A 12,145-nucleotide genomic window follows, 5' to 3' on the forward strand; every position below is an offset into this window, starting at 1 on the left:
ACGACTATAATTATTATAACTTTTAAAGGGGCCCCCTATTTGTAGCTATTTGATGAAATTTCAAGAGTTCGAATCTCCGGATCCGTAGGATTTGGTGGGAAAGATCCCGAGAGAATCTCTTCCCCTTTCAAAATACGTTGAGTTTTAACTTATTTCATTATGTGTAGTTTATTTATGATTGAGGACGGTCAAATTAATAATTACGAGAAATGGTAAGAAAACTTTCTCTAAAGTAAGAATTTTCATGAACTATCTGTCACCTTTTTTATTTTTCTTTTGCACAATATTTCTCAAAAAATATGATATAGCGGGTAGTAAATGAAAGTCCCACTTTGAAAAAAATATTCATAGCATTTCTTTAATAACTGTTTTCCAGTAGTGCAGACGCATGTGTCATGCTGTAGAAATAAAACTTGGATACTGTGGTTTACCCTTGTTTGTTGCTCGACTTCGAATCTTAGTTGAACCCCTTCAATTATTGTACCTTTCACTCTGTTTTCGTTTAAAAATATTTTTAAAATGATTGAAATTTTTTTTAAAAAAGATATTTTTGAATTCTAAAAATATGAAAATGCTTACATTTTTATGAAGGATAAGTTTTAAAAATATTATCACCAAAAATACTTTCAATTTTTTTTAAATACATTTCTAAACAAGTCACATAACCTCTTTGCCATTTCTTTCATCCAACTTTTTTTTTTTAATCATAATGTAAAAAAAAAATAAAAAACAAAAGAACCTTATATTTTTTGCTCTTTTTAATAAATTTTGAATTGCCGTTTAGTACTATAGTATTTCTCTTTACTTGCAAGTAAGATGTCTTAAATTCGATTTTCATCAAAAGATATTTTAAATCACATTACTAGTAAACCATTATGAGGTTCACCCACATCTTTCTTAGTTTAAAAAAAATTGAATTTATTTTTAAAAAAAAAAGAAGAAAAGAAAGTTCTTTCCGTAAGAAGCCAAATAGGCACACTAATTGATTAAGAAAAATTTATCTTTTCACACAAAGTCCTAAGCACAAGGATCCGATTGGGAGCTCCAGAGGTGATGTGGGGCCCGCACTCTTATTGTGAACCCAATTGAATTATCAGCCACTTACATTACCAAGGACACGTGTCGGTGACATTGGTTCTCTCGTCTCGTCCTATGCCGTACACACCAATTTGCATAATTACACTTTTGGAAGGTGGAGAAGGAATTGGATGCACTAAATACACTTTTAGGTTGTGTTTGTTAAATATTTTCAATCCGGATTGGTTTAGCCAGGACTAAGGGTGGGCAAACGGGTATGGGAACCGAGGGTAGGGGTGCATAATTTAGGTTCGGGTTGGGTACAAGGCGGTTCCAAATTTTTAAGAAAAGAAATGGGGTGTGACGGGTCGATAGTATTTAAGGGGCGGGCCGAGTTGTAATATTTGGAATAACGGAGCCCCAGACGGCCCATTTCTAACTATAACAACCATTAGTAATTCTCTAACCCTAATCCATTATCCATCGTCCCTTCCTTCCTAGACTTCAAACCAAACTCCCACCTGAGTCCTTGACTTGGGACTCTCTCCTACCCATACTATTTTCCCCCTCGACAACAATGACACCATATATCTAGTACTCACCCATACAATCACCGTTGTCCCGATCATACGAGTCACGACATCACCTCACCATCGGAGAAGACAAAGATTGTGAGGCTCTAAGTCGAAGAAGACGATGGGCTCAAACAGTTCGAAGAAGACGGAAGGGAATAACTTGGCTGCTGACCACCTAATCCGATTCGAATTGGCTGATTTCGTGGTGCTTTTAACTTGATCAACGATTTCATTACCATTATCTAGGATTGGACTCCAATAGACGATGACAAGTCTGTCGGGTTCACGCGTCCTAAGAAAGATGACTGAGGAAGAAAATAACTTCAGGTGGGGAAAACTTCTTTTCCCACTGTCGATTCTCTTCTATGCTAAGGAAGACGACCTCAACGAGGTCATCCCTTCTATAGTTGACAATAAAAAATGATATTGGACCCGTGGATCAGCCTGTTTCAAGCGAGTCGGGTTAGGTTTGGTTCCCAAATGCTGAAATCTCATTACCCCGCTTGGCCCACCCTGTTACCATTTACAATAGGTAAGGTCCGGTTCCTCAAAATTTAGGGTCAGTTCGGCCTGTACCCACCCCTAGCTAGAACTTCTAATATGTGTTTGGTGTACTAAGGACTAATATTAATGAAACTCAATTTGACTAGTGTTGATTAAATACTTCACTAGGTGATCTTAACGAGACCTCCTGAAAAATAAAGGGTTGTTTAGAAAACTTCGCCAAACCCTTCGCGTCTGCTTTGCACCTTTTCTGCAACCACATCTTCTTGCTCGAAACACTTATTGGATAGATTGAGTTTCAAGTCCTCGTTGATCTTGAGCCACAAGATCCAAGCGATTAGAAAGAGAGGGATGAAGGAGAGAGAGCTAAAGATTGGAATCGAAAATGCTGGCACCGAACAAGACAAAGAAGACCGATGAGAGAATCAAGAAAGAGATAGAGTGGGAGTTGGACAAGAAAAGAGGGAGAGGCAAAATACATGGAGAAAAAGAGGGAAAGCTTTCAAAATAGAGATAGAGAGTTCTAGAAAAGGAAAAAGAAAACAAAAGAGAATTGCTTTTTATTATCACATTTATTAGTCCGACACTGCACCAAACTCTTTACTAAGTTAGTTCAGCATAGTCTATTGTAAGCCAGTTCAACTTAGTCCCTGAAGTCAGTCTAATGTGAGATAATCCAGTTCAATAAACGCACCTTTTAGATGAGCATACATGTGGTAAAAGACTCTTTTTATTTTATTATTTATTTCTTATTAAAATCCACTTAAAAACAATGAATTTATTAACCATCCAGAAACCTATTATGTGAGGTTTTTTTTATGTAAACGTCTTTTTTTTTTTTGGAATTTCTAATAAAAGAAATCTCATTCTAATTACAAGTGTATTTTTTTCTTAATTCGACGCTCCTTATAAGTGTATTTTTTTTTTATAATTATAAAAATTTAAAATGAAAGTAAAATTTTTAGAATAATAACAACTACTTAATATTTCTCTATATATATATATATATACTAGCATTTGCCTACACACTTTGTGTGTATGACCACATTTTTTTAGAAAATGAGAAGGAGAGAGAGGGAGAGGGAGAGAGAACGTGGGGGGGGGGAGAGTGGGAGGTTTCTGTTTTTTGTTTTTTATTCTTTTTTTTTAAATATTAAAGGTATTTTAACATCAACTATATGTGAGATTTCAATAAAAAAAAAAATTAGACCTGAGAAATTACATTATTGCCTATCATCTTTTTTTTATGTGATAGAAGATTAAGTAATATTTTTACCATCTTTTGATTGACAAATTTTTTTTAATTAATTAATAGAGATTAATAAAGATATTAAGACCAAAAAAAGTAGTTATCACTTATCAGGTGAACATTTGTCCATATATCTCGAACAACGTGGACCTCCTCTGATTTGATTCTCCTCGCTACCCAAAACTTTATCAGAATCATAATTTTCTCTAAACGGCAAAATTAGTAGAAATATAATTATTTGTTAAATCTCTTCCAGCACTTATTCAATTACAAAAAATACCAATTATTTCCCTTTTTTTTTTTTTATAAAATTAAAAAAGGGAAATTTTAATAATTTAAGATTCCTTCTAGGCTTCTACGTTCACAGCACCGAGAGACCGTACTATAAAAGGGAGCACACACCCATCTCCCTGTTTACGTCTCTTTGAATACAATCACTCACTGAAAGAGAGGAGATAGAGCGAGAGAGAGAGAGAGAGAGAGAGAGTCTTCGCTTCAAGTCTTTGTGTTTCTCTGCAACTATGTCGCTCGTCTCAGATCTCATCAACCTCGACCTCTCAGACAGCACTAAGAAGATCATCGCAGAGTACATATGGTCAGCCCCTTTATCCTCTTACTCTTTTAATCTTCTGTTTTTCCATACATGGACATCGTATACATATTTCTGTGTATTTATACGCATTTTATACCTATGCAAATGGGTTTGCTTTTTTTGATGAATACGTTAATGGGTTGGCTTTGGTTTTGTGTTTCGTTCTTGTGATCGACCGCGTGGAGGGTTGATTGTCAGATGGTAAAAGTCTCTGTCTTCTGTTTTTCTGCAGAGAAATAACTCCTGTTTCTTTTTTGGTTTACTTTGCTTTCTGTTTTAATTTCGTGTTTTTCTACTTTGTTGGAGTAAACTTTTTATTCTTTGTTTGCTTTGATCTTGTTTAATTCGGTTGTTGAAGTTCCATGGTTTTCTACTTTTTCTTCTAAAATTGACCTGCTATTTATTCATAGATGTGTATATGTATGTTTCCTGTTGAGTGTCACTATCTTTTTTAGTTTGGTTTTGTTAATCCTTCCCAACTTTATCATGTTATTTACTTGGGATTTACCTTCTTTGATTACTTTGCTCAATACTTTTGAATTACTGTAACAGGATTGGTGGATCTGGAATGGATATCAGAAGCAAAGCAAGGGTAATTAATCTTCTCCTTCTCTTTGATCTTGTTATCTTGATTGGTTAATTGTTATCTTAATTTGTTCTTAATTAATTTGATGAAATAGTAATATTTGTTTTCGTGTGTATGTAGACTCTGCCAGGACCAGTGAGTGATCCTTCAAAGCTTCCCAAGTGGAATTATGATGGTTCCAGCACAAATCAAGCTCCTGGAGAAGATAGTGAAGTTATTTTATAGTAAGCTTTCCTTCTTTCTTTTTTTCTTTTAATTTTGTTGCCATTTTTCTCTTAATAGTTATATGTTTATATTGTTTAATCGCTGTTATTGGTTTTAATATGTCGTCTTTTTATTGAAATGAATCAGCCCTCAAGCCATTTTCAAGGATCCATTCAGGAGAGGCAACAACATTTTGGTGAGTTATCAACGATCTCCTACCTTTTATAATCTTCTATCTTGTTATTTTCCACTTTCAATTCAGTTGAGATATGGCATGCTGTGAGCTATTGAACTTATCTGTGTTTCTCAATGATGTTCAACTTAGGTGATATGCGATACCTACACACCCGCTGGGGAACCAATTCCAACTAACAAGAGGGCTGCAGCTGCAAAGATTTTCAGCCATCCTGATGTTGTTGCTGAAGTAACCTGGTATGGAATTGAACAGGAGTACACCTTGCTGCAGAAAGATGTCAAATGGCCACTCGGCTGGCCCGTTGGTGGTTTCCCAGGCCCTCAGGTAATGGAACGCTCTGTTTTCTGAGGATGTCCGTCATATTTTATGCTCATAATAGGTTACCTAATTCTTACATGTTGCCCGACTTTGGAATTGCTAACTTCTAAGGATTCTCCGGACATATATTCTTATGTGATGGTAATTCTACTTTTTTACAAAAACATAACTTCGTTATGTTGTTTATTGCTGAACAGGGACCGTACTATTGTGCGGCTGGCGCTGACAAGGCCTTCGGGCGCGACATTGTTGACGCACACTACAAGGCCTGCCTTTATGCTGGCATCAACATTAGTGGAATCAACGGTGAAGTGATGCCTGGCCAGGTAAAAGAATCAGATATATATTTTCTTGATCTTTCCTTAATGTCCCATCTTCTGCCCAAATGTTAAAAGTATTTCTGAATATAATCTGTTAATCAATAATGCAGTGGGAATTTCAAGTTGGCCCTTCTGTCGGCATATCCGCTGGAGATGAACTGTGGGCTGCTCGTTATATTTTGGAGGTAACTTAGCATGCTTGATTGTATAATAAAATACTGGTATTACTTTACGGTGTTGGTCAGTGAAGTTTTGTTTCTATGCGAACAGAGGATCACCGAGATTGCTGAGGTGGTTCTGTCATTTGATCCCAAGCCAATCCAGGGTGATTGGAACGGGGCTGGTGCTCACACAAACTACAGGTATATTGCCACTTATTCGTTGTTGAAGGATTTGCATCTGTTGATCAAATTATGTTACGGTTAGCATTGTTTTCTCATATGATGACGTTTGTAATGTAATGTTGTTTCAGCACCAAGTCCATGAGAGAAGATGGAGGCTATGAAGTTATCAAGAAGGCAATTAACAAGCTGGGACTCAGGCACAAGGAGCACATTGCTGCCTATGGAGAAGGCAATGAACGCCGTTTGACAGGAAGGCATGAAACAGCTGATATCAACACATTCAAATGGGGTGTTGCCAACCGCGGTGCTTCTATCCGTGTTGGTAGAGACACAGAAAAAGCTGGCAAGGGCTATTTCGAGGACAGGAGGCCTGCATCGAACATGGATCCATATGTTGTTACATCTATGATTGCAGAAACCACCCTTCTGTTGAAGCCATAAGCACACCCAGCCACACCTACACGCGTGCATTTATAAGTCTTGTGACAACGTAATCGTCTTTCATTGAGGTTGGAAATGTGATTTACCAGATCCTTTTGGATGGATCCTTGTGTGTCCTTAGCTTCAAACTAGAGTTAGCTTTGTCCTTTAAACTTTACTGTGTTGTTGCTTCATTGCCTCATCACTGTGCCCGTTGTGTTGAATAAGTGTCTTATGAATAATATTTTTCAAAGGGCTGGTTGGTTTAAATGCCATTTTACTTGTAATTCTTGACAAATGCAAGTCTCATCTTTTTTTTTGTTGCTGTTCTTGTTAATTGAGTGCATTATTAGCAATTGATAACCTTAGATACACCTTCGTTCGTTTATTCATACATCTTCCTGTTTAATCTGGTTCATTTACCAATTTAATTTAATCAATTCGATGACTAGAAATAAAAAGAAGTGTAGAAAAAGAAAACAAAAGCTTGGCTCTCACTTCCTTCCTGACATTAATCTGTAAATAGGGTAATTTTTCCACCCGTTAGGGGCCATAATGCCTTTGAATTTGGACCTTAATTACGACGGTGGCAGTGTCAATGCAGCTTTTTACTCCATGTATTGAGGGTCAGCGACGGCATTGCCACCCCCACCATGGCTATCACAATTTCCCCAAAATTCCAACTTCAAATATTTTTATTTTCTCTAGTTTGTTCAAACCTTGTAGTTTGTACAAAAGAGGCCATTGACTGTTTGGTAGCCATGCCCCCAAATCTTAGGATGTTGAGAAGGGAGGGTGTTCAACCTGTAGAATTTTCAGACAGACGAGTCATACGGTCCACTTCCAACAACATAGATATTATCCCCAACTTGGTAATTACCACCTGCACAGTCTGTCAGGTGTGGGGTTTTATCACAAAATGCCTTGGTGTTAGTTAGAGTGGAGTTAGGATATTTAAACTATTACTTATCTTTTAGTATGGATGATGTGGGATTCAACACGCCCCTCACGTGGGATCCAATTAGTGGGCCACACATAGGAGATCCACACATCGGCAATCACGTGGAGGTAAGGGGACTTGCACCCTACACGCGGGGCCAAGGGATCCACTATCATCGCGTGGGGCCAAGGGTGCCCACCCATCATCTGGTTGTACAGTACAGGTTCGCTCCCTGGCTCTGATACCATGTAGAATTATCATAGAGACGGGCCATACGGCACACTTCCAATAACACTGATATTGTCCCCAACTTGGTAATTATCACCTGCACAATCCGTCAGGTGTGGGGTTTTATCACAAAGGTCTCGATGTTAGTTAAAATGGAGTTAAAATATTTAAACTTTTACTTATCTTTTAGTATGGATGATGTGGGATTCAACACAACCATTTGGGGGTTAGCTTACACCCCCTCATTCATATCAGAGGGCACCTAGTGCTCCCTTTGGCAAACTATCCAACGACATTTAATTAGTGTTGTGTCATTTGACACGATTCACTATAATTTTGGATTACCTAATATTTGACAAAACACAAAATGAAATTATACAAACATTATTCACTATCACAAATTGTCACTGTACATGTCAAAATTGTGCGTTAAAGGAAACTTCCTTCACCCCTACTTTTCCCTTGCTTATTTGGGATACGCAACAAACTTCTTACACACTAAAATGGTGATGACATGTTACACCTTCGTCCATTTATTTTCAAAACTTAAAGAGCGCAATTTCTTCTTTGCCTTGTAGGTTTAAAGATTAGAACAATTTATCTCTAGATCACCATTGCAAATTAGAAATTGTTTAACCACTTAATTACTATTTATCATATTCATTTCATTTTTATTGGGCAATATGTCTACAGAGTTTTGATGATAAAAAAGTTTCAATTTTAGAGGGCCTTATATTCATACCTACACATTTGAATATGGGTTTTCACTCAAGGTATATAGCCAAAGATCTTTTGTAGATTGCTTCACGCCTGCTCAAAAACTCGTGACAACTGTTTAAAGGCTTAACTATCTTAGTCTCTCTCGCTGCGAGAGTATATGATTGCCGAGCTTTCTGCGCGAATTCGATCTCCATAGCTAATTAATTATTTGTTTTTCGAATCAAATCATAGCAGAAAGGTCATCAATCATATTAGAACTCATTTCAAAAACAACAAAACTAACATAAATTTGAAAAGATCAAAACACTTTCGAATCATCATCTTTTTAATCTCTTTATGACAAATCCTTACAATTATGGATGCTGGTTGTTCTTGTATTATATTGACGAGAAAGTAAAATAAAATGATCATACATACAACGACGTGCATTGTGGTGGTATAGCTGTAGACAGTTACACAACCAACGACCATACCAATCAAAACTTACTATATTCCAACTGATCACAAAGCCTCCGCGGCCGAAAGTTCGCCGCCTTAACCACCGGTACCGGTACGTACATATACACCCTTTTCTGGCCGCCGACGACTAACCACAAAAGCTTGTGTGTTAAGAACATCTTCACTATTGCCACATATCGCCGCATGCCTATGCCAGAACCCTCCTCTAACGTTCTTCTTTTTCTTCCTCCGATTCGCGTTACCATCCATGAGCGGCACACTTTCTTGTTGACGAACGTCTTCGGGGACTTGTAGTTTCACTGGTAAAGAGGATTTATCTCTGTATTCGAGATCAGAGTACGAACCTCTCCCGCCCTCTTTCGTATTCTTTGTACCAAGAACATCTCCAACTAGAAAACCCTTATGAACTTTGTCTCTGTCACCACTAAACTCTATAAGTTGATCCAATTTCCGAGAAATACTTTCAATTTCATATGTATCAAGAAGCGAGTTACTAGATGTAGTAACGCTTGGAGATTCGAACTTGACAAATTCCGTGTCTTCTTTACTATTAATATTGGCTATATTTTCCATAGCTTCTAGCTTGTACCTGGACGGTTTATATGGAGCGTGACAAGTCCTCCTTAAATCGAATTCTGGCACGATCGACTTGCTGTCGGAACACGAACCGCGCTCGAACCATGCCCATGCAGCTGCCTTTACTACTGCCGATTCATCGATGTCGTTGAAGCTTCCCCTCGGCTTTCTTCTCTGCATGATGAATTTATAATACTGAGTTTTTGTAGCTTTATAGAGTTAATTAAAATAGTTAGGGAGAATAAGGATGTTCAGATAAATTAATACCATAGAAAATTAACGGAGTTTTGGAATTTGTGGGGAAATGAAGTTCCACGTTACAAGGAAAGCAAATTTGTTGTTTGTTTTTAACTTTTTGTAAACTTGTCTCTATCATTTTTTTCCCCCCAAAATAAATGGTATAAGTTTTCTCACGAAAAAACAACTTATATGATACAGGCACACTGTCATGTGGTGTTTTGTGCCAATAAAAAGACAAAACAACTTATACATGTCTTTATAGAAAACGTCACTGTGTCATATATTTAAGTCATTCTCGTCTCATGAGAGAATTTGCATTATTGGATGCAAGTTGGTCCTGCAGCAGCTAGCATTATCAGAATTGAATAAAAACATTCAATAGAAACGGGCATTTGGGTCCACTAGAAAGGTTAATGTTAGGTACAAATTATTGTTGTGGTGAATGTTATGTGCTACTTGTTATCATGGGGAAGGTCCGAAGGTGAATATCCCTTGTGGCCTTTTTGGTTAACGATGGGGCTAAACGCTTAACCTAAACATAATAAAATAAAACATTACGAGGCCTAGAAGTAAAGATTTTTAGTAAAAGCAATAAATTAGAAAAATAAGTCAGTTTACTTTGATGGGATTTAATATGTGAACGAAAGAAACAATGTCTTACGAAACACTTCTTTTATTTCGTCTCAAAATTATTACAAGGATCAATTGATTCAACAATTGGATTTGGAGTTATCGTATTACTAATCTAGGACTAGGACAAAAATAAAGCATTGTGTCGAACTCATCGGGACTTCGGTCACCGGCTCTCCTGTCATCAGGTCATCATCCCAAGAAATTCTTCGATTTCTTTTAGAAGCAGATACTTATTCATCGCTTTTTTCTAATCATCAATAGTGAAAGCATTACATGATCGTCCAAATGAAAAAGTTGTTAGCGTATCCTTAGGCCATCTCTAACCGAAGGGTCTAGAGGGCCAGAGGGCTGAAAATAGCCCTAAAATCATCTCCAACCGAGGGCTAGGCCAGAGGGCTCATGGAATCTAAGAGGGCCTCGCATAATTTGAAAGGGCTGGCAAAAAAAATCATTATTCCTGTCGGTTATAATCGACAATAATCCTTAAGCTAAAATTCTAATGCAACGGCTAGCTGACGTCAGCTAGCCGTTGCATTTGATTTATTTTTTTATTTTTTTTTATTTTTACAGTTTCATTATTATTTTTTATTTACAAATTTTTTTCTATAACTTCTATTTCACAAAATTTGTTTCATTTTATTTTAAATTCTATTTTCTTCCTATAACTTCTATTTCACAAAATTTGTTTCATTTTATTTTAAATTCTATTTTCTTCCTATAACTTCTATTTCACAAAATTTGTTTCATTTTATTTCAGACTCCTCATCTTCTCGCCTCATTTGCGCCCATTTTACGTCCAATTTGGAATTGGATGAGGACCCCCAATTGGAATTTGAAGACGATCCAAAGTTGGAATTCATTACAAACTTGAATTGAAAAAGATTGAATTCAAAGTTGTGTGAATTATAGCCCAAGATCCACCTTATTTATAGCAAAAGAAAAATTCAAATCCAACCAGCTAACGTCACTTAGTCGTTGGATTTGAATTTAAGTTGTAGTTTTTAAATAATAAATTATGTTTGGCCCTATGGCCATTTGGCCCTTGCTTGGAGACAGGTTTTTGTGACAGGACTAAAATGAGCCCTATGGCCCTTTGGCCCTCGGTTGGAGACGGAGGCAAATATGACCTTGTACTGTTAATTAAAATATTAATTTCTTGGAGTGCTAGAGGGCTAAAACGAGCCCTTTGGCCAGTCCTCAGTTGGAGATGACCTTATACTAGATAAGAAAATAATATTATAAGATGAGGATTGCCATTCAATTGTCATGGTTGAAGCTCCATCAACGTGTATTATTGTGCACGAAGTTTCCAATTTTTCAATTTTATTTTTGTTTGGTTGAAAAAAGAAACCTTAAAACTTGACATCCCTAGGACACCATAGTTGAACTTTGTGGAGCCAAAAATAATCAAGAAGAATATGAAGACGACATGTGGATTTTTGGGTGAAAAAGATAAAATTACCCTCAAGGCACACTAGAACTCCCACACGCAAGTAGCGGACAATCACAACTCAATCAAGGTCCAAAGTTATCAAAATAGGTATTTATTCAAAACCTATTTCATCCATCCTCATCAAAACCTCCCCACAAGGTAACCCTCAATTATTCATTCAAATTAGGGTTAATTACCTAAATTAATTGATTAATTTCCTAATTAATTAATTAATTTTCTAATTAATTTCCTAATTGATTGCAAGATATTATTTTGACATATTATCTTGCAATTACACTAAAAAATCACCATAAGTGGCCGGACCCCTCTTCTCCAAAGAGAGGCTGGCCACACCCCTATAAATAACTTTCATTCCTCCCAAAAACGTAATTCCAACTCTCTTGTAAAATTCTCCAAATTTCTCTCAACATTTTTCCTCAAATTCTAACTTTGGCATAAGAGGTTATTCGGCTGAAGCCCCCTCTCAAAAAAAAAAATCATCGTGGGGGCATGAGGTTTTTGGCCTTGACCTAAGGTGTTAATTGTTTTGCAGGTGCAATTTTGTCCAAGAAGAAGAAGGCGGAAATTTGCA

At 36.8% G+C, this 12,145-nt stretch overlaps 1 protein-coding gene across 1 annotated transcript; it reads left to right on the forward strand.

Moving 5' to 3' along the window:
* The first annotated feature begins 3,866 nt into the window (after window positions 1-3,866).
* LOC103931159 (glutamine synthetase cytosolic isozyme-like) lies at window positions 3,867-6,346 on the forward strand. The gene is given in 9 exon segments (NM_001315528.1): window positions 3,867-3,940; window positions 4,490-4,529; window positions 4,644-4,747; window positions 4,875-4,923; window positions 5,053-5,247; window positions 5,439-5,567; window positions 5,672-5,746; window positions 5,832-5,923; window positions 6,034-6,346. Coding segments are annotated over 9 exon segments (1,071 nt in total).
* Window positions 6,347-12,145: the final 5,799 nt, after the last annotated feature.

This window comes from the organism of the source record quoted next, unplaced genomic scaffold, assembly GCF_019419815.1.
Source record: "Pyrus x bretschneideri cultivar Hongxiangsu unplaced genomic scaffold, Pyrus_bretschneideri_v1 Contig41, whole genome shotgun sequence".
In the NCBI taxonomy this organism is placed as follows: Eukaryota; Viridiplantae; Streptophyta; class Magnoliopsida; order Rosales; family Rosaceae; genus Pyrus; species Pyrus x bretschneideri.